Source organism: Alternaria hordeiaustralica (genome assembly GCF_023758085.1).
Source record: "Alternaria hordeiaustralica strain BMP 2776 chromosome Unknown scaffold_30, whole genome shotgun sequence".
Lineage (NCBI taxonomy): Eukaryota > Fungi > Ascomycota > Dothideomycetes > Pleosporales > Pleosporaceae > Alternaria > Alternaria hordeiaustralica.
In genome coordinates, this window is record NW_026056802.1 from 194,209 (window position 1) to 220,606 (window position 26,398).

Here is a 26,398-nt window from a genome sequence, read left to right on the forward strand (position 1 = left end):
GATTACAGCCAACCGATTATCTTGGTCGTCTTGCACAGCTAGTGTTACTGGGCAGCTCTCCAGCTGATGACTGATCTTTGTTTGACTTTACGGCTTTCACCTCGCATTAATTATCCCCTGCCCCCTCGTCCTTTCATGTGGTTCTTAGTACTTTCCTTGAGTTTCCCCCCTTCGGACATGTCTGCCAGCTTGTGGGGAGGTAAAGCTTAACAAGGGGACGATTTTAAATTGTATCTGGCGAAGAGTGTATGTGACTGAAGCTTGGCTGGTAGACTCGAAGGGTTGCAATGGGGTTGGCGGCTAGTAGTCCGCGTGATTGACGGATCTCCATCAAGGAGGCTGCTTCCAGGGACGGGAAAGGAACATCTAGCTCGCCACGACCATTGCGCTTGGAGATGGGGAAAGGGGACGTGTGGTGCGAGTGATGGTGCTTTTAGTTTTGTTTGCTTTGGAATTATATGCTTTTCTCGCACCGCTGATTGAATGTTTTGCGTGATGCCCGTGACTGGTATACTGCTTGTGACTTGACTTGCTTGATGAGCCAATGAAGGACTATGGGTGGATACTCATGCTAGACTTCGAGCTCCAGCGAGGACGTGATGCAGCTTGCTTCTGAGATATTCATTCGAGTCGGCTAGTGCTGTAATAACGAAGAGTGAAGAGTGAAGAGTGAAGAGCAACACCCTCAGTTTTCGAGGGCTGGGACTCCCCAGTGCCACTATATATGCCTCCCTCAGCCATCAGGACTTTGCAGGTGGAACATGGATAAGTGGATTTGAAGCTATAACAAAGATTGCGAATTACATGCTTTGGAATAGAGACACAAAAAGGCTAGGTATTCTAGGGAAACTTTTCACAAAACCATGGGTCAAAGTGTCGACTGCGTCCCGATAGATTGTAGCAAGAGTAGAATGAGATATAGGCTAACAACAGTTGTTCGATGGGTCTAATATTGCGACTTTGACTTGTCTGGCCCTATCATGCTAGGGCAGTTTGGAATGCGAGATGCGTAAATTTGTTAAAACTTAGATAGATCGTTGGAAGGACTGAGATGAGCTATATATGTTGAGTGAATGAACGCATATGCTGTTGTTGTCTTTTGATGTAATGCACGCTCTGCGAAGTGTGGCTTTTGGTAATGACTTTGCCTGCTTCATGGTGTGCGCGTGCGTGTCATGCGGCAAGTACGATGTACTATCCTAAACTTCGTATCGCGCATTGCTGGAAAAGAGCGAGAGATCAGACCGCTTCCTCGGTGGAGTTCGTCAAGCTCTTGTGCTGTGCATGCGATGTTGTGGATGTAGTAGCCCGTGATGACGTGCCTCGTAAACCTGCCGAGGTAAAACGCGACATCGTTCCTCACAGTATTGTCAGCAACCCATGCACGGGTACGCGACTACTCCAACTCGCTGCATCATCTCTCATCACGCAATCAGCATCAAAGCACAATATTCAGTCGCGTTGTTCTTCAGCTCGCGGTGATAAGGTCTGACTCGACAATATACCCAACACTAGACTTCGTTCAGTCGCCCGAACCGAGGCCTGTCGCGTCTTGCGGGGAAAGCTTACTATTCATCTTCCACAAGTACACTCCGTCTCGATAGTCTGGAGTTTCATCACCCATCTTACCATCCACCTACCTAAAACAGAGTGTTAATAGGAGAATCTTTGCGACATTGTAATCGGAGACTTGCTCTACCGCCTCAAAGAATAGCGCGAAAGAGCCAGGAAAATAAACATCATGACTTCTTCATCGGATTACTCGGATATCAAGTTCGAGATCAAGGGCAAAATCGGTACCATTAAGGTAACACTCAGAGACTCCATCATCAATCCGCGCGGCACACTCCCGAATCCCTCCAGACGATCTTACCCGATCTACCCATGCGTAAACATCACAGTATGCGTCCGCTAACACATCCTTCAGTTCAACCGACCTAAGGCCCTCAACTCTTTTGGCGGAAACCTCATTCCCGACATCATCGCCGGACTACGCGTTCTCAATGAGCACCCAGACACCATCTTCACCGTGCTAACAGGCGAGGGACGCTTCTTCTCGGCTGGCGCGGACGTCAAGGGGATCGCCGGGGGAGGCAGCGAAACCTTCAAGAACGATGCGGAGAAGAAGCTGAGTTATATGTCAAGGTTCAGCTATGGTACGTCCACCTCTTGATCTTGCCTACGCCGCAACTTTACTTTCATGTTGAAATGTGATGGTACTTCTGAATTATAGTACTAACTCTGACATGGGCACAGCAACGGAGCTTCTACGTTCGATGATTGAGTAAGTCTACATACACCCATGAATTCTCACACAGCAACACTAACACCCCACAGTCACCGCAAAGTCCTCATCCTCGCGCTCAATGGCCCCGCCGTCGGCGGCGGCGCAGCCTGGTTCCCCGGCATCGCCGACATCGTCCTCGCCTCCTCAACCGCCTGGCTACAATGCCCCTTCTCGGCCCTCGGTCTCGTCCCCGAAAACGGGTCCGCCCTCTCCTTCGCGCAATCCATCGGCATCCACCGCGCAAACGACTTCCTCATGTTCGGCCGCAAGCTTTCCGCGCAAGAGCTGCTCGATGCCGGCCTGTACAACTACGTGTGGGATGCTACTGGCGAGGAGTTCCATGGCAAGGTTGAGGCGTTCTTGGAGGAACAGCTTAAAGTGAATGATGGCAAGAGTATGATTGAGATGAAGAGGTTGCAGAATGCGCCGATTAGGGATGCGAGGTTGGTGGCTGTGGTTAATGCTGTGGATGCGTTGGCGGAGCGGTTTGTTGAGGGGGCGCCCATGGAGAGGTTTGAGATTAAGAGGAGGGAGATGGAGGAGAAGAGTAAGGCGAGGTCGAAGATTTGATGGGAAGGTTTAGATGGGAAAGCTTCTCGTCCTCCAAGATTATCTGTATTCTATCACGCCATCATCCTCGAGAATATGACGATGCATATTGTGTACTGGGGATCTACAGCAAGCGATATCCACACGATACGATAAGCTAAATATCGTACAAAAGTAGATCCAATACTATCGGCGTCATCGACTCTCGATTCCATGCTCCAATATCATAAGCCTTGGTGAGGAATCAGAAGAGTTTATGTATGCAAGCTTCAAATACTAAGTAAAGGAATTGTGCAAGACCTGTGTGCCTTCAACACACCAAGCAAATATCTCAAACCACTGGACATACATTCTCGATCGAGGTTTTTATACTAACAGCCTCAGCCCATCCCTCTATCCATCCACCTAAGCATACTCCACCGTATTCCTCAGCGTCCCAATCTCGGGACTAAGCGTAACCTCCACGAAATCCCCCGGCTTCAAAAACTGCGGCTCCTTCATCGCATACCCCACGCCCGCACACGTCCCCGTCATGAAAACCGTGCCCTTCTTCAGCGTAGTCCCCTGACTACAATAACTCACCAATGTCGGAATCTTGAAGCACAAATCGTCAATCCCAGAACTCTGTCTCAGATCCCCATTCACCACCGTCTTGAGATGCAATTTCGACGGGTCAGGAATCACGCGTGGGGAGACGAGTTGAGGGCCTAGAGGTGCGTACGTGTCGAAGCCTTTGGAAAAGTTCCATTGGGGGACTGTGCCTGCGAGGAGGGGGTCGCGTTGCAGTTTTCGGGAGGACACGTCGTTGCCGGAGGTGTAGCCGCCGATGTAGTTGAAGGCGTCGGCTTCGGAGACGTCCTTTGCGTCTTGTGAGATTATGAAGCAGAGTTCGCCTTCGTAGTCGGCTTGGTTGTCTTGGGCGAGTTTGGGGATGACGATGGGGGCGTTGTGGTCGTTTAGACAGGTGTTGGCTTTGATGAAGGTGGAGGGGTAAGGAGGGAGGGTGCGGCCGCCTTCTTGGACTGGACGCGGGGAGGTCAATGGTTGGAGAAGAGTGTATGGGGTGTGTGAGAGATACTTACTGTGTTTGATGAAGTTTAGACCTATGCACCGGATGATGGGTACTTCGTCTGTGGTCACGGGGCCTAGTAGCTTCTTGACGGTGACTTCCTCATCGGTGACCTTGGTGGCGGGGTCGAAGATGTCATTGTTCTTGACATCGATTACCTTAGCCTTTAGTCCCGTCTCTTCTGTCGTCGTACCGACATCGAATTCTGGCGAGGGGAGGATAGGTTGACCCCGCAGCTCACGCCCATCTGTGGCGATGAAGCGGATAAGTCTGTCCCAGTTTGGTGCCATTGTTTGCAGTAGATATGAGTTGATGATGGAAATTTTACTCTTGCTACAAGCAGTGTTCTATGTATTTGAAGGACTAGGATCTGAGTCTATGGTGGATATATGTTCTACCGGCGCCTGCCTGACGCGATGCCGGAAAGATCCATGGATGTGGGGAGGTTCGGAAATGTCGAGCGGGATGCTAGTGCGGGGCATTCTTTGCGTGAACTTTGTTCAGGAACGCGCGGATTAGGTCTTTTTCGGGGCTTGTTATGAGACCGTAGTAGATGATGATTTCCAGTAGTCTCCACGGGGTTCGCTAAGTTTGGGAGTAGATGTTCGTGGTATACAAGCAGATGGTGACACGGAACAACTCTTAAACGCGTTCGTGATGCACTTACAGGACTAGGACAACCAATCCTGTACCATGACAATTCACAACAGGCATTGCCTCGTACGTGAGGGGAATTAAATTTATTATACAGCTACTAGCCCTCAAACACGCCATGTTGAAGATCAACACCAAAGTCCTTCGCCATAACACGCATGTGCGCTTCGATATCATCCTCCATGCCTCCGCCCATACCAACCAATTGCTTGAGCTTACTCCAGAGGAACACCGCATCGCTAAGTGTAAGCACGAACCGGAAGCGCAGATGCTGGATCCAGTTCTTCCATCTCTGGCTCACGCTGAGATCTTTAGATTCGATCAAAGCCCTACTAGCCCATAGTCCAGTGATCTTTATACGGTTGACGGGAGAACCGAGAAATTGGTTGTTGCCCTGTACGATGCGTAGGTTACGGCCAATGAAGAGAAGTTCACGAGGGAACTTTGCGTCGTCGCCGAGAATGAGCTTGATGGCGTCGCGACCTTTGGCTTGCATTTCAAAGGCTCGCTCCGCTTGATCTTTTCCCTTCATTTCGGATTTGAGAACACCTGCTACACTCTTGTCACCACCTTCGTACGGACGCATGAGGGTTGCTGATGCGAATATGTCAGCGTGCTTTACGCCCCAGCTGGTGACGATCTCCTCGATCTTGGCGTTGTCAAAAGCGAGAAGTGACTTCCAGAATTCCGCGTATTGGAGACGGAACTTGGGATCCATGCGGATATACAGGCCGTGGTCGATAAGGACGACTTCTGGCTGTCCACTGGGCAGGCGGCGAACGAATATGTTTCCTGGATGGGGGTCGCAGTGTACCGCACCCCAGAGGAACATTTGTGCTGAGAAGAGATCGACGATAGTGTTCATGGTGGTCTTCAGGGAGACGCCGAGGCCGCCTTTCTCGTCGTTGCCTCTCCATGAACTACGGTCAGGCTTGAAGAACTCGTGCTGTGTGGCGTCCTCCGGCGCATGTGTATCGATCTTAGCGTCTCGGGGGATTGGTGGTAGCTGGTTACCACCTGCACCGGGGCTGCCTCTGCGCCATCCACCCTTCCAGCTGTTTGTGATGCCCTCCTTGTCCCATAATCGTACACCTTCGATCCATTCCGCAGTCATGACACGCTTGCTTGAAAGCTCGCGGTACACTGCAGGGATGTAAACCCGACCGTTGAGTCGTGGTTCTCCGGCCACCAGCCCCTTCATCTCTACCGCATTGTCCGCCTCGTTCTCGAAATCGGTTTCCAGCATTAGGCGCTCCGAGATGTATGGGACCAGAGTGTAGACAGGGATGCCGAACCACCAGGTATACACTTTAGAAACGACCTTGAATGCCCAAAGGTCCCACCCCACCTGCTGGGCAATCTCTCTCTTCTGAATTTTGATGGCGACCTCCCTTCCATCTGCCAGTCTTGCCCAGTGCACTTGCGCAACACTCGCACTAGCCCTTGCAGTCTTTTCCATTATACCCCGACCGTCCTGTCCTTCCCGTGTGAAGCTGACACCGAAGACGTCCTCGACGCTTTTGCCAAAGTCCTCTCGTATGACTTGCTCGACTTCCCACCATTCGTTCTGCGGCGCATCGTCGAACATTTGCTGGAACATCTTCTGGAACTGTGGTGGCAATATCGCGCTCTGCATAGCAATCGCCTGTCCAATCTTCAAGTATAGTCCGCCATTGTACCGCAGCAGGTCGAATATCCTCTGCGCATTCCGCGCATGCAATTCTTCAATGCTGTTCGCAAGCGGAGGATGCGCACGGAAGTTGATCTTGTAGTCTATGCCTATCAAAAGGCCCGTCTTGAATGTGCGCAAACTGCGTGTGATGGACGAGGCGTAGAATTGCCGGTCAGCTAGCCACCCAGCACCGAGCAGTGCAGAGACGACAGCAAGGCGGCGCACCCATTTCCGGCGGGTAAACGGAGGCTTGACTTTACGTTGTCGCGGTTTTGGTAGGTCTGCGGGGTTCGGAGGGCGCAGAGGCTCCCATTGCTGTGTTTGAAGGTGGCGCGCGAGTGGTGCCTGGTAGAGTCGCGTGGGGGAGAAGGTTGACGTCAGCAATCGTGATGTTGCATGTTGCGCAGGTGCTCTTCGAAGAGCAGACAAGCCATGGATCATGGCTGTCGGAAACAGGGTGAAGACAGCACGGGAAAAGTGTAGTATGACATGAGGAGCACGTTGTGAGATTGCATTATCTGTCGCGCATTGTCGGACTTAAAGTCATGACGGCATTTTCAACGCCGCCAATTGCCCGCCTACAACCGTTATTTTGTCCGTGCACCATCTAAAGGTGTCAGCCTCATGCTCCGGTATAACCCGAACTTCTGCTTCTATCGTAGCTCTATCTACTCGTTCTTTGTAATCTTTGAGAATTTCGTTGTCTAGTCAAAACTTTTGACTTTGTGAAGCTGCGCGGGACGACAAAGGATAGGACGTTGTCTGCGAAAATCTGCCTCCCCTTATCCTATCTCAAGATGGTGCAGTTCTGCTTCATCTTCCGTCAACAGGAGGCTACCTCGTCCTCGAGCGAGCTATAGAGCTTTCTGATCGGATGCATGGAGAAACGATTGCTGTGATTGCGTTGACACCACTTGAGCCCTTGCTGATGCAAGTAGAGCTTTGTCGTGATATCGATATACCATGGGAGGAGTGAGGATGCGAGAGGAAACCTAGATATCCTTCGGAGTCACTCATGATTGTTCGTCCTGCGGCACTTGACTCTTCTCCACAGCCTTGAGATCAACGTCCCACCTCTTTGCCAGATCCTCAACTACGCCCATCCACTTCTTCACTACAGGATGCTGGTCCGAGACCTCTCTGAATGTAGGGTCGTCGTCATTTCCTACAACACCCCACTTCCATATACCCTCTTCGTCTACCCACTGGCGGCCTAGCAACTCCTCGATGGCGAGCTCTTTACGCGCAGAATCAAAGACTTGTGCGACTTCCTTGTGGACTTGCTCATCATGACCCCTCCAGGCCGCGACAAAGCCTTGTAGAACTCCTAATATGTAGCCGACGCGTAGGCCTAGGTTGGCACCGAGAGAGTAGCCTTCATCGAATCCTTCTTGCACGTATTGGCCTTTGCTGTTTGCCAGACCCTCTCGGTATGCATCCGTGTCGAGCGCTCGTTGACGGGAAGGAAGGTCGGATAGTATTTCGTGAGCGCGTACATGAGGGACGTTCGCTGAGAGGGTGGGCGAAGCGGGCGCTGAACCGTAGATGTCGTCGAGTGCGTTTTCGTGCGGAGGCGTAGGTGGAGCGTGTCCGGCAGCGAGTTGAGTCGGGTCCAAAGTAGGTGACATGTCACCGAATGCGTTCATGGTGGGCGTGTTTCCTCTCCACAAAAGACTGCGCCGAACGTGAATCTAGTCATGTTGCGAAATGTACTTGGTGGGGTGGAGGGTGAGGATCTGGTGGGACTAGCGCTGTCTTCGGCGGACGCGGAGGATTGAGCCTGTTCGAGTGGGAGCACCAGCTTCCTACCTGTATGCACCCTCAGCAATGCTCTCGAGCATAAAGTCTGAGTACAGAATGCCCCGCTAGAATCTGTCCGGCACGAAAAGTCTGGGATACTTCACAAACGCTATCTCCGTCGCCACGGACGAATATTGGGACGCACGGTTACCTGGCAAGACTACATTCATCGGTAACAGATACTATATTAACGACAGCCATCGCGGCTGTTCACGCTTTCTCAGTAGCAGTGTATCTTCCTGTAAAACTATCTACTTCATTCCAATACTCGTCATCATGGTTGCTCTCGACATTGTTCGCGCTCACAATGCATCGCTCAAAACCCTACCTCCGAATCTAGTCGCGGTATTCGTTGGAGGCACAAGTGGGATAGGCTTCTTCACTGCTCGCGAATTCGTTCGCACGACCACATCTCCACATGTCTATTTGATCGGCCGAAATGCGACAGAAGCCGGCAAGATTATGGATGAGCTCAACTCGATCAATAGCTCATCCCAGGTTAGCTTCATCCAAAAGGACATCTCGCTCTTGAAGAATGTGGACGAGGCATGTAGTGAGATCAAGAGCAAGGAGAAGCAAGTCAATGTGCTGTTTATGACGTGCGGATACCTCACGATGAAAGGAAGAGACGAGACAGCCGAAGGTCTGGACAGGAAGATGGCTGTGCAGTACTACGCACGAATGCGATTCATCTCTCAACTCACACCGCTCCTCAACAAGGCCTCTGAGACTAATAACTTGTCTCGCGTGGTCGCTGTTCTGGACCCGCAAGCTGGCTTGAGACTCGGAGGCCTTGACTATTCCGACCTCTCCCTCAGACATAACTTCACTCTCAAAAACGTCCTGCTCCATGCAAGCTCTATGACGTCTCTCTCCATGGCTCACTTGGCAAGTCAAAATCCAAAGACAGCATATATCCACGGATACCCCTCTGGCGTCGAGACAGGCGTAACGCGAGAACTCTTCGGTCGCTTCAACGACACCGTCATGTCTACGCTGGGTGGACTATTTCGACGCTTTCTCTTCGTTCCACAAGTGGAAAGCGGCGAAAGACATTTGTTCGCTGCCACGGCGCCGCGATACGCCCCCAAAGCGGATAGCGCCAAGACAGACGTTATTGGAGGTGATGGTGTGAAAGGCAGTGGAAGCTATCTGCTGAACTGGAACGGGGACATCCTGGCAGATACCAAGAAAGCGCAGAAGCTGAGGGAGGAGGGCGGGCTGGACAAGGTCTGGGGGCATACACAAGAGGTTATGGGCAAGATCGAGGAGAGTGGAAGGTTTTGACTTGAGCGGCAATCTGTTATTAGAGTTTGATCGCTGGGCTTGACGTAGGATGGAGCGGGCCGGGAGAGCAATCCATGGGACCAGGACAACTGAGTCGCGCTACGCGTGTGGGGCGTATCGATAGGCGCACGTCTTCAAGGTTGCGTGGTGCTGAGGCAATGTTGCTCGACATGCACGAGGCGCAGTTTGTTGGCGTTGGTGAAGTTTCTGCTCTATCTGGAATCAGCCAATATCAGACCTTGTTGTGTTTGTTGGAAAAAGAGAGCGCGATGACGCCAGGTGTGGGCGCATATAGGGCTTCTGTCTTTCTGCGACGCGACATCGTGGGTGTCCCCAGGAGGGTTGTGTCGGATCGGAATGGCATTCATGCGCTCCTTGCCTACCAGAAACACCTGGCTTCTGCGCCCTCAGCGCGGCACTGGGCTCTCGAGATGAGCAGGCTAGCGTGAACCCCTATTCATGTGCGTGACGATCACCAGGGCCCGGGTCCCCAGCTGCATGTCGCCGGCGGACGATAACGATTACACAACACGAAGCTATCGCGTGCCGAATAATGACTGGCGCGCGTGCAAATTGGGCGCTGTCGCCCGTGGTTGTCTGGTTAGGCCAGCTGTTTCGCATTGATCTTTCGGGCGTGCCACCCCCGTCGGCGTCACCATCGTCGTTTCCCGCTGTGCATCCAACCTCGAGAAGCCGCGGCCAATGGCAGGCGCCGTCCAGCCTTCTCCTTCCCGAGACGCGTCACGCCGTGTTGACGTTGGGGTAGTCGTTGTGGCGGTCTGTTCTCCATTCGCCCTCCAGGGCTATTTGCATGCTCTCGTCCTCCCAAACTGCACTCTGTCGCAACGTTGCTACCGCGCATTCCTTTTTGTGCAGAATCCGGGGGTGCCATTGCGCGTATCGTTCCTGCAGTAGTGCCTCGGGCCTTAAGGTTAGTCAGAGGCTCTAACCAGACCCTGGGCCCCCGACCCGCACGCGCCATTTGGATGCGCGTTTGACCAAGTGCTGACCTTGGGATACAGCCGGCTGCTCCTCCTCCAATTTCACTTGCCCTCGCACTAGGACGCCAGACGCTTCCGAATTGCTGTGCCGTGCGCAGGACAGCCCAGCCCAGCAAGACCCAGCAGGACTGCTTACCCACTACGCTGCAGTCCTCGATTGCTAAGATTACACGCGCGCGAAGTGTGAGCCACTGATATTAAGAGCCCTCTGCTGCCCACCATGGCCACCACCACTGACGACCGGTCCCCTAATCCACCTAATACCGACGCCTACAAAGACGGCTCACCTGACCCCTCTGTCCGCCCTTCTGCAGCCCAGTCCCAGTCCCAGTCTTCCGCCGACCAAACAGGACCGCGCCGTTCCAGCTTCAACTTCTTGCGCCGAACCAGCGGAAAAAGCTCCTCTGAAATCCGCGGCAGCAGCACCAATCGAAGCGTCTCCGGTGGCAAGATGAGCAGGAAGCAAAAGGCCCTCGCCCAGGAGGAGGCTCTCCGCAGGCAGCGCGAAGCTACCATGCTGCCTAAGCAGCCGCCGCGCCTGCCCTCCCACTCGGCCCTTCCCCAGCTCGCGACTTTCGGAGGTGAAGACACGCGCCCAGACTCCATTGCCATTGTCTCCAACAAGGCCGGCACCTACAACCCCACTGCCCACAACTTCAGCCGCCCCTCGACCGACACCTACAGGATGGCTCCCGCTCAGCCCAGCCCCGCTGTGGCGCCGCCCGTGCCAGGCTCCTCGCCTTCGACCTACATGGATTACGATCCCTACCCGAGGACCGAGAGCATGACCAACCGCGGTCGCTACAGCTACGCCAGCAGCCAGATCAGCACCGTCAACAGTCCCCGTCGTGTGCGAAGGAGGAAGGACCCCACGCCTTTCAAGTATGTTTTGTCACACACCTGTAGACACCGAGCTGACCGTTACCTAGCATCCTTGTCATTGGCACCAAGGGCTGCGGCAAGTCTTCTTTCATCGAGTTTCTCCGCACTGCGCTCGCGCTCCCGGCTCGAAAGCGCCCAAACACTCCCTCGCCGCCTGCTACCGCCGTAGGTGGTGGAGACTCGCCGTTCACTTCCGAATTCCTCGAGACCGAAGTTGATGGCGAGAGAGTCGGCGTCACGCTCTGGGACTCTGAGGGCCTCGAGAAGAACATTGTCGACTTCCAGCTGCCCATCATCACCTCGTTCCTCGAGTCCAAGTTCGAAGACACTTTCAGCGAGGAGCAGAAGGTCGTACGCGCGCCAGGTGTTAAGGATACACACATTCACTGTGTCTTCCTCGTTTTGGATCCGATTCGCCTCGACCAGAACATAGCCGAGGCTCGCAAGAAGTCCAACATTGTCAATGCTGGCAGCGCCATCTTCGGCGGTCTAGACGATCGTCTCGATCTCAACATACTTCGCGAGCTGCAAACCAGGACCACCGTCATCCCAGTCATTAGCAAGGCAGACACAATCACCGGCGCGCACATGCGCTATCTGAAGAAGACTGTCTGGGATACCATCAAGCGCGCAAAGTTGGACCCCTTGGAAGCTTTGAACCTGGACCTTGGCGACGATGACGAAGACCCCGACCGACTTGATGAGCGCGACGAGGACGAATACGAGCAGTCGTCTGAGGGCGAAGGCAAATCAGAAGTTCTGAACAAAATCCTCGAGCGATCTTCTTCCGAAGCTGCGCGCTCCATGGCTTCCTCCAGCTCTTCGACCAGGTCGCACTCCCCTCCCACGTCGCCCCCAAGCGCCAGGAAAGGCCACAGCCGTAAGCCGTCCGCCATGTCCGCCTCGATCCACAGCGAGAGTGCAGAGACTCCGTTCTTGCCTCTCAGCATCATCTCGCCAGATCCTTACGACCCCGAGGTTGTTGGTCGCAGATTCCCATGGGGCTTTGCCGATCCTTACAACCCAGAGCACTGTGACTTCGTCAAACTCAGGGAGAGCGTTTTCAGTGATTGGCGCTCTGAGCTACGCGAGGCTTCCCGTGAGCAATGGTACGAGGGCTGGAGAACCACTCGACTGGAAAAAGGCAGGCGACGAGTCGTCACATCGGACGGACCCGCCTCCAGGCAGCTCTCCGTTCCTGCGACCAATGGCCGGGCAGCCAGCGCTGGCAGCCGCGAGTATCGCCCATATCGCCCTAGCAACGATTTCTAGACATCTCGACCCTCAGACCCCAGGCATCTTGCCATACCCGCGGCATCGTCGAGTTGGATCCACGACAAGCAACATCGCTGCACAACGCGATCATTCAATCTCTACCCCACGAAGCATCTTCTGGCCCTTCGTCATTCATCACAACTCACACCGTACATGTTCACACTTGGAGGTCTCATACGCCTTTTCCTATATCAGTCTGCATCTGGAAGCTTGTGTTTTCATCTGATTTTAAAATTGCGCATACCCTTTTTCTTATTGTTTAGTATATTCTAGATTCATGCCGTTCCGACAAAGTTCATTCCGTTTCACAAAGGATCCGGGTGGTCGATACGTTATTCACGCTGAGCGTAGCCTTTGATAGTATTTGGAGCAATGCGGGAACAGCTTCAACGTGTATTTAGCAAGCGATCGAGGGATCGGTGGAGGGATTGTAGCATGCTGATCGTACGTCTTCGGGAGCAGTAAAAAAAATTGTATTTTATGAATCATCCGTTGCTTTTGCTTGTTGACCGTGATCATCCAAGCTAGTATTGCTCGATCCACACTCGCAAGAAACAAGCCCGGTGGAGAATTAAGCTAGGATCAAGGTACAAATTGTGAAAACCAGTACGAAGCCCAGGATCAGTGTCGATAATTTTCGTTGTGTCTTATCCCGAGATACCAGTTGGCGGGCCAGACTCGTTGTCTCATTGACCAATCGCCATCTCGTACCTCGCATCGTGCATGTCTTGCGCGCAGCGACCATCGTTCGGCTCTCAACGTTCGCCATTAACGACGAGACCTTCTGCATCTGCAATGGCTCCCGGTATCGCGCCCTGAGTGATTTATAGATATAAGACATGCACCATGCTGTCTCTTCTGCTCTGGCAGCATTCGTCCTCGTCTGCACCGCTCTCACGCTCTTCTTTCGGCTACCTCAGGATACCGATATGGCTTACTCACGCAGCTATGCATCGCTACTCTTTGCTTCCATAGCTACTACAGCGGTAGCCCAGAATGTAACAAAGGTAGATTTGGGCTGGTACGCACCTAAGAAGAGCTGGGTTAATGATCTTGATCAAGTATTAAACGGGACGGGCACCAATGGGTTCGTGTTCAACAGCTCGCAGCTGCCTGTCGGTGTGGAGTATGGGACGTACAACTGGTGCAATATGCCTCATGTCCGAAAGAATGAGTATGTCAAGGTAGATGACGACTTTGAGCTGGCGTACGTGGAGGTGTAAGTTGTCCTACAATCCCAGTCAATCGAGAGCGTCAACTCACATTCTGCATAGTATTCATCGCCATCACAAGCGCACACCATATGCCTCGAATACCTTCCCCAAAGAGTTATATCCCTGGGATTGCTCTGACCAAGGTCTCTTCTACTACGGCGAGCCTCTCAATCCCGCTGGTAACACGTCGGCGTCAACATACTGGAGCGTCTACACCAATCCCATCAACCACTTCGCCCAGAGTGGTTTCAACGGGTCGTGCCAATTCCCTCAAATCACTCGCGAGGGGCTCGACGACTCTCTACAGCATGGCAAGGACCTCTTCGACGTATACCACGACCTGCTCGGTTTCCTCCCCGACAGCATCAACGAAAAGACAACCTGGCGCGTCTCCAACAACGTCATCACCAGCCAAGTCGCCGGCATGCTAATCGAAGGCATGTACAGCCCCAAAGAAAACGTGCCCCTACATGTCCAACCCTCCACCATCGACTCCCTCGCCCCATCCTACTCCTGCCCAGCCGCGTCCTCACTCTACAGTTCCTACGGCGTCGGCAGCACAGATGCGAACTGGACGCGACATCTCACCGCCACAGCACCTCTATTCGCCTCTCTCGACGCCATAAGCGGCGTGCCCACTGATTCATCAGAATGGCACACCTGGTTCGACCACTACTACGACAATCTCTCCGCCCGCCAATGTCACGCCAAACCTCTACCTTGCAACATCACCAATCCCACTCTCTGCGTCTCCCAGAACCAGGCCGATACCGTGTATCGCCTGGGACAATACGAGTACTCGTTTATTTACCGCGACTCTCCGCTTTCCTTACAAGCAGCTGCTGCTTCCTACGGCGTCTACATGGCAGAGTTGGTACAAAACATGCGCTCCGTACTAGCGGGTCAGAGTCCAGTTCTGTACAGACACAACGTTGCGCACGATGGGTCATTGGCCCGGCTACTCAGTTTCCTGCAGGTGGAACAGATGGTCTGGGTGGGCATGGGTTCGGAAGTCGTGTTTGAGGTTTATCGGCGGAAAGGGTATGAGACTACTGGTGGTACTAGTGAACATGAAAAGGCGTATTTGCGTATTCTCTGGGGAGGACAGGTGATGAGGAGCTCGAATCCTAGTCTGGGTAATAAGAATGGGGAGGTTGATATGATTGACCTGGAAGTGTTTTTGGGGTATGTGGATGGTTTGGTGGGGAGGCGGGCAAGTATGGTTGTTGGGAATTGTGCGGAGTAGACATTGATGGATGATTTTTCTTGCATGTATACGAGATTACTCGGGTCTTGGATAAGAAAGGAAGCTGTGATAACCGGGTTTGTTGTTGAGTCTCTCATTGATACGAATTAGGCCCCATGTTCGCACGTCTAGAAACTCCAATCAGAGAACTGGACGTGACGAGTTTTCTTCTCTAGGCTAAGCTAAGCTTACTAAACGTGAAGGAAGCCGTGTAGGATTCTTAAGCGAAGGATTTGTTAAGATGCAACATGCATGTAAGCATGCCGTCAGCTCGGAACCCGCCAATAGAACGTGACGCATTTGACTAGCGAACGGGGGCGAGGATCTCGCTACTTCTCGAACTTCTGATAAGGTACTTCAAGCGGTTTGTTGAATGCAGCGATTTGGAATATACGCACTAGGGGTGACTTTGTTTATTCAGCAAAGCAGCATGTTGGGCTTCTGCGTGATGTATATATTGGGTCAACAGTTCGGTTTGAAGCAAATATCCGTACTTATTTGCTTCAACCGAACAAGACTGTAGCTGTCTAGACAAGAAGCACGATACATAAATTAAGGATCTGTAGATTCGTTCATCATGCCACTTTCGACGAATGCCGAGGTGCTGGAGACGAGCAATGGTCTTGTGAGCACTCTTCGCGGCATGGCCGGTGGCGCGCCGCACAGTTTTAGACCAGGTACGTAATTGTTCCTTATTCTTTACCTTCTCCTTGCTTAACCCTTTCCGAGCCGCTGTTCCAAACGTAACCTGTAGCTAACACATCCTCTACCAGCCCACGCAAAAGGACATCTCCTTACCGGAACGTTTACTCCCAGTGCCACGGTATCGGACCTCACTACAGCCCCGCACTTCAACACGGCCTCCACACCAATAACCGTTCGCTTCTCTTCCTCCACCGGTTTCCCCAAGATCGCAGACACGGACCCCAATGCCAATCCCCGCGGCATTGCCATTCGCTTTCACCTACCGCCCAAGGAAGACGGGCGAAGGCAACACACTGACATAGTTGCGCACTCAACGCCATACTTCCCCACACGTACCGGCGCCGAGTTTCTAGAGTTCCTCAAAGCGGCAACGGGGCAGAATGCCGGAGAAGCAGTGCCTGAGTTCCTTGGCCGCCATCCCGAGACAGCGAGATTCCTACAGGCTGCGAAGCCTAGTCCAGAGAGCTTTGCGACGGAGAAGTTCTTCGGTGTGAATGCGTTCAAGCTTGTCAAAGAGGACAAGGTTACTGTAGTGAGGTACAGGATTGTGCCCATCGCCGGAGAAAAACATCTCGACTCCGAGGCACTAAAGGAAAAGTCTGAATCCTACCTGTTCGACGAGTTGAAGCCGCGTTTGCAGTCTGGACCGATTGGATTCAAGCTGTTGGCTCAAGTCGCCGAGGAAGGGGATGTGACGGACAATGCGACGGAAATATGGCCTGAGGCGAGGAGTGTTGTAGAGCTAGGCGAGATACAGATTGAGAAGACGATGGACGACGCGGAGAGCGCGAAGCAGCAGAAGAGCATCATCTTCGATCCTATTCCGCGGATTGATGGGTTACAGCCGAGTGACGATCCGTTGTTGGAGGTGCGCGCTAGTATTTATCTCATTTCGGGAAAGCAAAGGAGATCTGCGGAGGAGCCGGCTAAGGCGGAGGATGCAGTTGCTACTGGTGCTGCGGTGGCTGCTACGTGAGGAGGTTCTTGGGGGCTGGATAGGCGGAAGGTACGAAGGTATGCGCGAAGTGAAATAACTGGAATGCAGTTCTTCTTGCGCATGGAACTAATCGTTTTTGTGGCTCAACGAGATGCTGGTTGGATCGCTGTACCTGAAGACCTCGATTGCTGACGTTTACTTCGGCGACCTGAGTCCATTTGGTCATGTGGAAAGCGTCCGATGGAGATTGAAATGGAGTCACGTTCCAGCACGAGTGGTAGTGACTTACCCGTGGACTGTTCTTGGACCCTCGATCCGGCGCAGGGCTGATGTGTAAGGGTGCAGCCATAGCCGCAGCAACAACGGCGAAGTCGTGCATCTGTTTTTGTGCCGAAGGTTAACCTAGAATTGAGCGAGTGCCGTGCACAGACTCATAGCCATATATCCGGGACCCTCTAAGAGGGCTATCCTTCCAGCTGGTACTGGGATGGCAGTGTTTGTTGGGAACTTAGTCGAATCCGGCGACACTCAGGGTAACCCTAGCAATACTACTGCCATTTTGAGCAACATCGCAAACCTATTTGCCATACAGCAGCCCTCTCGCCGCATGAATCTGACTGTGAATTTCGGGCGAGTCTGGGGTACACCGGATGAGTCGGTATAGTCAGCGCCCTTCGTCGTTGAGTATCGGGATGATCCGTCTCACTGGCAGGGTCGCGGTGGCCGAATTGTGTCTCGTTTGCTGATCAAGCGATGATCTAAGACCGCTCTTTGTTCTCTTATCTTTCGAAAAAGAGGCTTGACTACTTTGCTACATAATTGCAGTCAGCTTCGAGGGTGAAATGCTATTCGCTGGGTAATGGTTAGTGGTGGGTGAAGGAGTTTTGTGATAGGACATCGTAGGCGAGAATGACCTTCCATCATCAGAGGAATGGCCACCGCTCTCAGCCTAGTAGAAGATGCTATGTGACCAGACGGCAACGTGAGAGGTTGGTGGTGTGTGATGGGTTCCCTAATTGATGTGCTCAGTAAGCACTCTTTGCGTGTTGAACATCATCAAACTGGTGATCGATAGTCCTAACCAACGTCTGAACAGTATTGAGCTAGATCTCTGCTACCAGTCAGTCGGAAAGGGTCTTTGCGAGACTGCACATTGCCGATGCCGTAGCATCCGAGGCTGTGCCGTAGCCGTGAGGTGATCCGATGTATCTGAATCTTACATGTCCAGCCTGCGCATACCGTACGCATCTAGCTAGTTGAAATCGAAGGCTCTTTGTTCTAGGGCAGAGGGTGCAGGCGCGACTGCAGTTTTGAAGGACGAGGACGTGCAGTGGTAAAGACTGCCGAATGAGATGAAAGTGGAGCTGCGGGGAAGATGACGGGCTGGCTTGGCACGTCCCACGTCGTGGTCTCGACGGCGTGCCTCCCAGATCGCAGACCTCTATTGGCACTATTTTTCTGCTATCGATTCTCTGGCCTCAGCTTTGTGGTCTGCAAACAGCCTGCACGCCACCATACAGGGTTCTATTCTCACGAAAGCCAGTACACAGCAGTTGTTACCAAAAGCAGCGATGGCTTACGGCGACCATGCTCTCCGCAAAGCTCGAGACAGTAGTAAGCTATATACCAGCCTACTTGAATGTAGGAAAGGATTGAGTTGTGTATTATCTTAATCCACTTCACGCTATTATTGACCATTCCTGTACCTCTTGTGCACACCCTGTGGAGCAGATTTACCACGCTACTGCCGTGCACAAAACTTCATTCGCCGGGAGACCGACTTACGAACCGACATAGTGGCTCAAGTTCATTTCTTGCATCTTTCCTTTCCTCTTGCGGACCCTGTACGACGTTGTGCGTAAGGGTTTCGTTGCGTTCGTAAGCGCGTTGTACACCAAATCTACGAAGCAATCTACATTCTTACAGGCGGAGAGTCCGTCCTCCTAGCTGGGAAGTCAATATTATTTGTCTCGATCACGTTATCCTGCGTTGTCAGTCGATCCGCTTCCAGATTCGAAGGTCTTTCATCCCGTTCATACCGGTTATCCTCCACACTCGACCACGGCCACCCTTGTTGGCCCTTATATCGACTATACTGGCTGTTTGCGCATGGCTCCTCGCCTAAACTGTGCATCTCGTCGGCGAAGTCGTTCGTCGTCATTGCAGGGCCGATACTGTGGCGCTCTCCGGGATATTTCACAAGTACTGCGGCGGTCGGCGGGATCAAATAACTACCAAACACGATTAGTCGCACTCGAGTGAATCTGGGAAACAGTATCACTCACACGCTAGCCACGCACCAGATTGTACCAACCTTGGCGCACAGTTCCTTCTTTGCGAAGCACAACACGCTGTCTCGACGACCTCGGGACTTCCTAACATGCCTACGCCACTATCTCCCCACAAAGACTTTGCGCTTGTCATCGCCACGAGAGCGGCGTCTGGACTTTCCGTCATAGGCTCAACAATCATTATCACTACTTTCGTGTGTTTTCCCTTCTTCAGAAAACGTACGTTGACTTGCTTCGATGCGTTACAAGAGCTGATGTCGCCTAGCAATCAACCGTCTGGTATTCTTCGCGACATTCGGGAATATCTTGACGAATATCGCGACTTTAATGTCGATTGCAGTCTTGCCAAAGGATTCCGAACCCCCGTCCGGTCTCTGCGAGTTCCAGGGTCTCATGATCCAATGGTTCTTGATCACAGATGCGCTCTTCTGTTTATCGATGGCTACGAATGTATTCCTGGTGTTTTTCTATGGATACGATGCCCAGCAACTTCGCCATTTGGAGAAGTGGTATGTCGCGTGTAGTTATGGGATCCCAGCTTTACCAGTCCTCGTCTACTTCATCTTGGGTAGAACGGGAAACGAGATTATTGGATCAGCAACTCTTTGGTGCTGGGTATCGTCTGACGTCGAGTGGATGCGGATCGCATTTTTCTACGCTCCTACCTGGTAAGTCCAGTCCTCGTCAAGCCACGCTCAACTAATCTCGCCAGGATTGTTATCACTACGACTATCAGCATTTACATAATCACTGGCTATCGGATCTGGAGGAAGAGGGCCGAGCTACGCTCCGTTTCACGAAGCTCGCATCATTATCTAGCCGGAAACTCCTTCACTGCTGCTCCGGAGATCACTGCCTCGCATCCTTTTGTGGGTACAAACAACATCGTGGTGACGACACAGATCAAATGCCACGTCCAGCCGGAGGACGCCATCTCACGCTGTGTCTCTCCCGAACCGGATCAAAGCTCCATCAATTCGTTTTCGAGCACGCGGTTGCTCTCCTCGCCCAGCAAACACAATGATACGGGGACGGAAACACTGCCAGTCGTGGATGCTGCCCGCACTTCCAGAATACAGATCGAGGATGTTGAAGCGCAGCGACATCCACACAATGGTACGAGAGGTCGAAATGGGTACAGGGCGACCGTCATTGCGACAAGCCCTGCAGAAACCTCGGCAACCCCGACCACATTGTTGACAACGCGTCCTGTCGCCAAGCGGACCGCAGAAGGTCATGCTGCAGCCATGGCATATTTCCAAGTCGCCTTCCTCATGTTCGTAGCCTTGCTTGTCGTCTGGCTACCCAGCAGCATCAACCGCATGTACCAGTTCACGCACAGAAACCGCTCGAGCTTCGCTCTCAACATCATATCCGCAATTGTACTTCCGCTTCAAGGAGCCTGGAACGCAACCATCTACATCTTCACCACCCGCGCCGAGTGCAGAAGAGCTTGGGGTACGGTCAAATCCAAGCTGACTGGCAGCCCGTTGCAACATCATCTGCGACGAGATGCCTACCGCAAGGAAACGATGACGAGCTCCCGCGACACGCAGGACTCTGGTACTGAGATCGCGCTAGATGATTTCCACAAGCACGACGTCCATGTACGTCACGCTGAGGTGTCGAATGGCCAAGCCACTGAAGAAGGCAAAGCTCAGCTTCATCCAGAGCCGTGGTGATGCGTCAATGTTTCTCCACGTCGTCGTACTACTGTGGCGTTTCAACAGTACTACGTGGCTCGCGTCAGCTCACCGTGTTTCGAGTCATCGTGCTCTGTCCTTTTGTATCATCATTTCTTATTTTATCAATGGCTCTCTATTCTTGGGTTGCGTTCAGCTTACTGTCATTCCGGGTGTTTCCAAGTTTCGGCGGATCATTCGTTTTTGAACTTGAGTTTTTAGTCAGTCGTTATCATGATACCCTAAGTTTTGTGTACGGCGTTATACTAGATCTGGGGCGATCTATTGGGCTCAGGGCACACAGAAGAGGGCGGTACAGCCTCGATGGCTCTGGGGAACTTGATCATACTTGTGTTGCAGTGAGAAGAACGAAGTATCTGCTCTGTTGAAGCCAATATCATTATATATTACGTGAGAGTAATCGAAAAATTCGTGAAATCACCGCCTCGCACTCGTCATTCCATGATAACATCGCCATCCTGCGCAAACTCATCCATACCCCTACTCCTTGGCACGAGGATACTCCTCAAAATACAAAGCTGACCGTTATCCGGACAGATCTTCTCCCTGTTCAACTGCTTATCCACAGGTCCAGTCGGTCCACCCGAGAACTTAGCCTGACCAAACAGCTTGACTTGTCTCGGATCACTCTCGGGGTACTCCTCATCGCCCCATCTGCCCTTGAAGTTCAACCACGCCGTCGGCGCCTGACCATCATAAGCCGAGAAAGCGGACTTTCCAGCGTCGAATTTGTAGAAGTTGGCCGATAGAAGGGGATCCCACATCACACCTCGGTCTGTGTAGTCTTCCAAGACGCCGCCGGGAAGGTTGAGGTTGGGGATGGTGTGGTCGTGGGTTCCGGAGATGGCGTAGTTGGCATGCGAGCCTTTGGATGAGTATGCGATGGGTCTGTCGCCGGTCTTCTCGACGGTGCCGTAGCGGAAGGCTTGCCCGTTTGCGTGCTGAGAGTACCAGATTGCCTCGGGAGAACCGTTTGCGAAACGTACCATGACGTGTTCCCAATCGCCTACATGATTGCCTTGTTGGACTGTTAGAACTGAACTGTTTCATGGTATGGATGGGAGAAGGCTGTACCAAAGTTCAATTTGCTCCATCCCAGTACCTCACCGCCGTAGTTGTAGGCGTAGAAGTACATGTAGAAAGCATCAACGTTGCCGTTGCCCTTGTCGTTCACAATGATGGCTGCTGTGGTCGCTCCTTCGGTCTTGCCCTGCGCGTTGGGTTTTGTGCCCTTGATCCATGTGGGATCTTTGGTCACGTCGTCGTTGGAAGTGAGCCAGACGTCGCTGCCCATCTGATCGAGGTTGGAAGTAGTTAGGGGCTTTGAAGGACCAGAAACTTCGTTGAACTCCACTCGCGGAGTCGTATGGTTCAGGAATGCTTGTATATCGGTGGGATAATAGGCATCCTGCGAGTGAAGGTAGACGATGGGCGCTAAAGGCAGGTTAGTCAAATTTGATGTACGATAACAGACAACAAAGCAAGAGCGAGTATCACTGCGTACCATATTTGAGTACATAATCGGGAACGCCATTTGGCGCCTGCCTTTCGTCGAGTGCGAGCGGCGCGCAGCTGACCAAGGATACGGCCATGGTAGCCAGCGCAACAAGTGGCCTGAAAGCCATCGTGTCGTCTTGAGATATATAACGAAGGCAGTAGTTGTGAATGGAATCTGTGTCGGTTTGCGCACAAGAGGAAACCAACTGCTGAATCACTGCTTCTCTTATACAAACGCCTACGCCCAGCTGACTACCGAGTCACCCCCTTCACAACCGCATCAGACGAACGGTTTACCCACCCATTCTCCTCCACCAAACCCCATGCGCTAGCGACATACCGTCTATGCATGGCAGACATACTCGTACTAATTCGCCTGTGTCCCCAAGCAATAATCAGCTGCCCACGCCAATAGTCGGGGAGGCCGGCACACGTGCGAACACATTTGATGGGTGACCAAAAGCAAGCGTTCGGTTCGGTTGGAATTGACAGCGGGTGTGGCTTGGATGATTGGTTCTCGAGCGCTAGGGCCCTGATAGCGAGCCGGATATGGCGATCCGCGCCAGAGGGATGTGCCGACATTGATAGGGTGAAGGCTAAAGTGATTCACGTCTGAAACATGGTGATGTTGAGTATGCACATGCGATAAGTTGCACTGGCAGAACTGATGCAGGGGCTGTGAGAGGGTCTTGGGTAAAATTGCCGGTCGCGCTTGGCAAAACCACGCAGGCGTAGGTGTTGTACAGTTCCGTCGAGCATATCCTACAGCCAGTTGCTAGAATACAAAGGTTCGCGCAAACTTGCGATCCATCTCCTCATACTCCTCCTTGAGCATTTTGCTTCTGAGCTTGTTGAGTCGGAGGATAACACCCTCTTCTTCACCCTCTAGGTTCTCCACGTCCTCATCCAGGGCCTTGGTGCCCTTGACCTTCCACACCAGCCCCTTCAGACCTCCGCTCTTCGCCTGATCCCGCTTCTCGCGGGCCTCAGCAGCCATGTAAGTCATGATCTTCCCCCACGATTCGAGACCGACCTCCTCGCACTTTTCGCACTTCTTGCGGAGGTCGTCGTTGGCGCGTATGGGTTCGAGCGATTGCGCGAGCTTGGAGGTAGAGACACCATCGCGCACCCATGAGAGGCCCTGTTGGCGTTGACTAGATGAGTTGCCGGCTGTTGCGAAAAGGATCTCGCCAATATAGTTCTTCAAGGCAGCTTCTTCGCAGCGATCGCTCTCTTTGCGGAGGAGTGGTTCGTCGCCTGAGGGTGGTACCTCTGGATAGTCGGGTTCACGCAGCAAGCTAAACAGAGTACCGATGAGAGTAGAGTCCTTTTGTGCATGAACCACAGGAATATGCGCCTCCTGGGCTTCGATACGAGCACGGAGCAGCGAGACGAAAATTGGGAGTGCAGACGAGACTCTTCGTTGTTCCGCTAGAAAAGTAGCCAGGTTTGTCGCCGCGTAGAGGATGTTTGGTGTTACTGCTTCCTTGGGTGCCGTAGACGACAGAATGGCACTGTCTCGGTCGATAACTGTCGAAGGCTCGGGCGTGGGTAGGCCTGCAATGGCAATGTCAAGTGCCCATCTATACATTTCCTCCGCCGAGTCGGGGAGCTTTCTGAAATTGAGCCAGTCGGCATAGCTCAACGCAGCTGACAGCCGTTGATATGTTGTAAACCCCTTAGAGGTGATAACCTTGAGGTAGAATGTCTCTGGTGCTTCCGCCGCGGGAAAGCGATGCTCCTCATCTGGTGGTTCGGGCATGCCGGGAAGAACAGCTTTCGGTCGTGGATTCGAGGGCGATTGAATGAATTCTGGCGCCCACACGTTTCTCCTCCACTTGTCCGTCACCCATCCATCTAACCTCTCTGCAGCATTGCCCATGCCCATCAAGACTTCGTAGTACCCTTGTCGCCACTCCTCGCTTTTGGTCGTCAGATCGAAGCCTGCCTTGCCTACGCCGGGCACCAAGATCCCTCCCTCTTCCTGGTCAGATAAACCCGCGCCATCCTTGTTCGGGTGTTCCAATCGATTCAGCGCATATTCCAGCTCTGAGTAGACCCGTGCCCAGTTGGGAAAACCCTCTTCCTCGTTATTTTCGGGCACCTGCCACCACTTTCCTCGCCGGAACCTGAATCGTGTAATCAGACTCCACTCATGCGGCGACGGAAACGCCCGCTCTTGCTGCTCGCTCAAAATGCCCAGACTTGCGATACTGACGCATGATGAGAGGAGAAAGATGAGGATGCTGTAGCGCACACTCAGTTTCGCCGTCTCTTTTATGAATTTCTTGTGGTTGGCGCTAATGGAGAACAGACGTTGCAGTTGGCCATTGGAGAGGTGTTGGCCCGAGGGATATAGGAATGGTAGCTGTGGCCGGGGCGAGCCCTGGTGCGCGACGAGGAATTGGCGGGGATGTTTGTTCGAGAACTGGCGTGGACATGGGCGGTCAGAGGTACGCGATGTCGGGGGCCTCAGCGAGCCGTGTGGGAGCTTTGCTCGGTGCGCCGGCGGCCGCATGATGCTTTGCGACTGCAATTCTGTCGCTTGAGGGGTGCTGCGATGCCGTAGTTCACGCGCCAAGACAATCTTGCGCGACCGCCCGGCAGAAAAAGTTCAGGATCTCCATTCTCGTTTCGCGACGCTCCTACAGATCTACACCATTTTTGCGCGTCCACCATGTCCAAATCTAAAATTGACACCCCCGAGAAGAAGCGCAAGCGCGACGCCGAGGCAGCAGAGGACGCGCCGAAGAAGTCCAAAAAATCCAAGAAGACAGACAATGTCCAAGATGCGCCTGCAGTCGAAGCGACCGAGGTGAAGAAGGAAAAGAAGGACAAGAAAGATAAGAAGGATAAGAAGTCTAAGAAGTCCAAGGACAATGTCGACACATCGGCCGTCGAAGACGCCTTAGAAGACGCAAAGAAGGAGAAGAAGGAAAAGAAATCGAAAAAGTCCAAGAAGTCCAAGGATGCGAATGTCTCTGAGGACGCGCAAGAAGCTGATCTTATCGATGAGATGAAGTCCTCGGAGAACTTCATCAGCGTCAACGATGACGAGCCAATGCCCGATGCCACCGAAGACGCGCCTGCGAAGAAGGAAAAGAAGTCCAAGAAAGAGAAGAAGGACAAGAAGTCGAAGAAGAGCAAAGACGCTGCCGCATCTGAGGACACACCTATGGAAGACGCAGCTGAGGAACAGAACGGCGTAGCTGAGGACACACCTGCAGAGACAAACGGCGCAGACTCTGACTCCAAGGCTGCTAAGAAGGAGAAGAAGAAAGACAAGAAGGAGAAGAAGGAGAAAAAAGAGAAGAAGGCAAAGAAGGCGGCAGAAGCGGAGACCAATGGCGAAACCTCTACTGAAGAGCCCAAAGCCGAGACCAACGGCGAAGCCCCTACTGAAGACGCAGATGTAGACGTTGAGGGTGGCGCCGAAGTCGAGGTAGAGGGAGAGGAAGCTCAAGCCGCAGTCGAGGCTAACAAGGGCCGTTTCATCGTCTTCGTCGGTACGTCCTGTGCACATTCCGATCTACCATACCCATCTAACGTACAATTCCAGGCAACCTTCCCTACAGTGCTACGAAAGAGCAAATCGAGAAGCATTTCGAAAAGATCAAGCCCACCGACATTCGTCTCCGTACATACAAGGGCACTGAGAAGTTCATGGGCACCTGCTTCATCGAATTCGACCGCTACGACCGTATGGTGACGTGCTTGAAGAAGTACCACCACTCCCTCTTCGCCGACCCCAAGAAGAAGGAGGGAAGGAAGATCAATGTTGAGCTGAGGTAAGATTTGAATCCTCTAGGTCTTCTACGCGCATCCCTAGTCCCCTACCACCCAACACAAAGCAATAGAACACATACTAACACCACCCAACAGCGCAGGAGGCGGCGGCAACAGCGAAGCCCGCAAGTCCAAAATCTCCGCCAAGAACGAGAAGCTACACGACGAGCGTGCCCGCGACCGCGTCAAGAAGACGGAACTCGAAATGAAGCAGAGCGAGCGCAAGGCGAAGAAGGAGGCCAAGTCGGGCAAGAAGGACGGTGATGACGCCGAGGCTGGAGAGGAGGCTGCTGCAGCAGACGAGCCCACCGAGGCCGCTACGTTTGGCATGAACCCTGCGCGTTTGGCTATGATGCAGGGTCCTGAGCGACCGCAGCATAGGTCGAGATATTGAGGGCTGGATCTACAGTGAGGATGGGGATAATGGACGAGGCGATTTGCTGCGATTTATCCGTTGGTTACATGAGTGGACTTGAACGTGATTTGGGGTTCACCAGCTGGCCTCATTTCAAGATACTACAGCTTTAGAGCTTTGACATCATC

At 52.9% G+C, this 26,398-nt stretch overlaps 11 protein-coding genes across 11 annotated transcripts; 7 read left to right on the forward strand and 4 right to left on the reverse strand.

Annotated features, from left to right (window-relative positions):
• Positions 1 to 1,741: 1,741 nt before the first annotated feature.
• J4E84_009604 (uncharacterized protein) lies at positions 1,742 to 2,857 on the forward strand (the record flags this gene model as incomplete). The annotated part of the gene is made up of 4 exons (XM_049392166.1): positions 1,742 to 1,807; positions 1,928 to 2,156; positions 2,257 to 2,284; positions 2,338 to 2,857. 4 exons carry the CDS (start codon positions 1,742 to 1,744, stop codon positions 2,855 to 2,857), a joined length of 843 nt encoding a protein of 280 aa, XP_049240147.1.
• A 1,802-nt stretch (positions 2,858 to 4,659) lies between these two features.
• Positions 4,660 to 6,672, reverse strand: J4E84_009605 (uncharacterized protein; the record flags this gene model as incomplete). Its single annotated transcript, XM_049392167.1, has 1 exon — positions 4,660 to 6,672. One exon carries the CDS (start codon positions 6,670 to 6,672, stop codon positions 4,660 to 4,662), a length of 2,013 nt encoding a protein of 670 aa, XP_049240148.1.
• A 572-nt stretch (positions 6,673 to 7,244) lies between these two features.
• Positions 7,245 to 7,877, reverse strand: YAE1 (Essential protein Yae1, N terminal; the record flags this gene model as incomplete). Its single annotated transcript, XM_049392168.1, has 1 exon — positions 7,245 to 7,877. One exon carries the CDS (start codon positions 7,875 to 7,877, stop codon positions 7,245 to 7,247), a length of 633 nt encoding a protein of 210 aa, XP_049240149.1.
• A 430-nt stretch (positions 7,878 to 8,307) lies between these two features.
• On the forward strand, positions 8,308 to 9,318 carry J4E84_009607 (uncharacterized protein; the record flags this gene model as incomplete). The annotated part of the gene is made up of 1 exon (XM_049392169.1): positions 8,308 to 9,318. One exon carries the CDS (start codon positions 8,308 to 8,310, stop codon positions 9,316 to 9,318), a length of 1,011 nt encoding a protein of 336 aa, XP_049240150.1.
• A 1,221-nt stretch (positions 9,319 to 10,539) lies between these two features.
• On the forward strand, positions 10,540 to 12,473 carry J4E84_009608 (uncharacterized protein; the record flags this gene model as incomplete). Its single annotated transcript, XM_049392170.1, has 2 exons — positions 10,540 to 11,201; positions 11,249 to 12,473. The coding sequence occupies 2 exons, from the start codon at positions 10,540 to 10,542 to the stop codon at positions 12,471 to 12,473; spliced, it is 1,887 nt and encodes a 628-aa protein (XP_049240151.1).
• Positions 12,474 to 13,627: 1,154 nt separating this feature from the next.
• On the forward strand, positions 13,628 to 14,936 carry J4E84_009609 (uncharacterized protein; the record flags this gene model as incomplete). Its single annotated transcript, XM_049392171.1, has 2 exons — positions 13,628 to 13,695; positions 13,751 to 14,936. The coding sequence occupies 2 exons, from the start codon at positions 13,628 to 13,630 to the stop codon at positions 14,934 to 14,936; spliced, it is 1,254 nt and encodes a 417-aa protein (XP_049240152.1).
• A 577-nt stretch (positions 14,937 to 15,513) lies between these two features.
• On the forward strand, positions 15,514 to 16,617 carry J4E84_009610 (uncharacterized protein; the record flags this gene model as incomplete). The annotated part of the gene is made up of 2 exons (XM_049392172.1): positions 15,514 to 15,613; positions 15,710 to 16,617. 2 exons carry the CDS (start codon positions 15,514 to 15,516, stop codon positions 16,615 to 16,617), a joined length of 1,008 nt encoding a protein of 335 aa, XP_049240153.1.
• Positions 16,618 to 19,196: 2,579 nt separating this feature from the next.
• On the forward strand, positions 19,197 to 20,551 carry J4E84_009611 (uncharacterized protein; the record flags this gene model as incomplete). Its single annotated transcript, XM_049392173.1, has 2 exons — positions 19,197 to 19,537; positions 19,582 to 20,551. The coding sequence occupies 2 exons, from the start codon at positions 19,197 to 19,199 to the stop codon at positions 20,549 to 20,551; spliced, it is 1,311 nt and encodes a 436-aa protein (XP_049240154.1).
• A 455-nt stretch (positions 20,552 to 21,006) lies between these two features.
• Positions 21,007 to 22,197, reverse strand: J4E84_009612 (uncharacterized protein; the record flags this gene model as incomplete). Its single annotated transcript, XM_049392174.1, has 3 exons — positions 21,007 to 21,590; positions 21,647 to 22,006; positions 22,077 to 22,197. 3 exons carry the CDS (start codon positions 22,195 to 22,197, stop codon positions 21,007 to 21,009), a joined length of 1,065 nt encoding a protein of 354 aa, XP_049240155.1.
• Positions 22,198 to 22,844: 647 nt separating this feature from the next.
• On the reverse strand, positions 22,845 to 24,587 carry J4E84_009613 (uncharacterized protein; the record flags this gene model as incomplete). Its single annotated transcript, XM_049392175.1, has 1 exon — positions 22,845 to 24,587. The coding sequence occupies one exon, from the start codon at positions 24,585 to 24,587 to the stop codon at positions 22,845 to 22,847; it is 1,743 nt and encodes a 580-aa protein (XP_049240156.1).
• Positions 24,588 to 24,746: 159 nt separating this feature from the next.
• Positions 24,747 to 26,249, forward strand: J4E84_009614 (uncharacterized protein; the record flags this gene model as incomplete). Its single annotated transcript, XM_049392176.1, has 3 exons — positions 24,747 to 25,575; positions 25,629 to 25,857; positions 25,952 to 26,249. 3 exons carry the CDS (start codon positions 24,747 to 24,749, stop codon positions 26,247 to 26,249), a joined length of 1,356 nt encoding a protein of 451 aa, XP_049240157.1.
• Between the last annotated feature and the right edge of the window lie 149 nt (positions 26,250 to 26,398).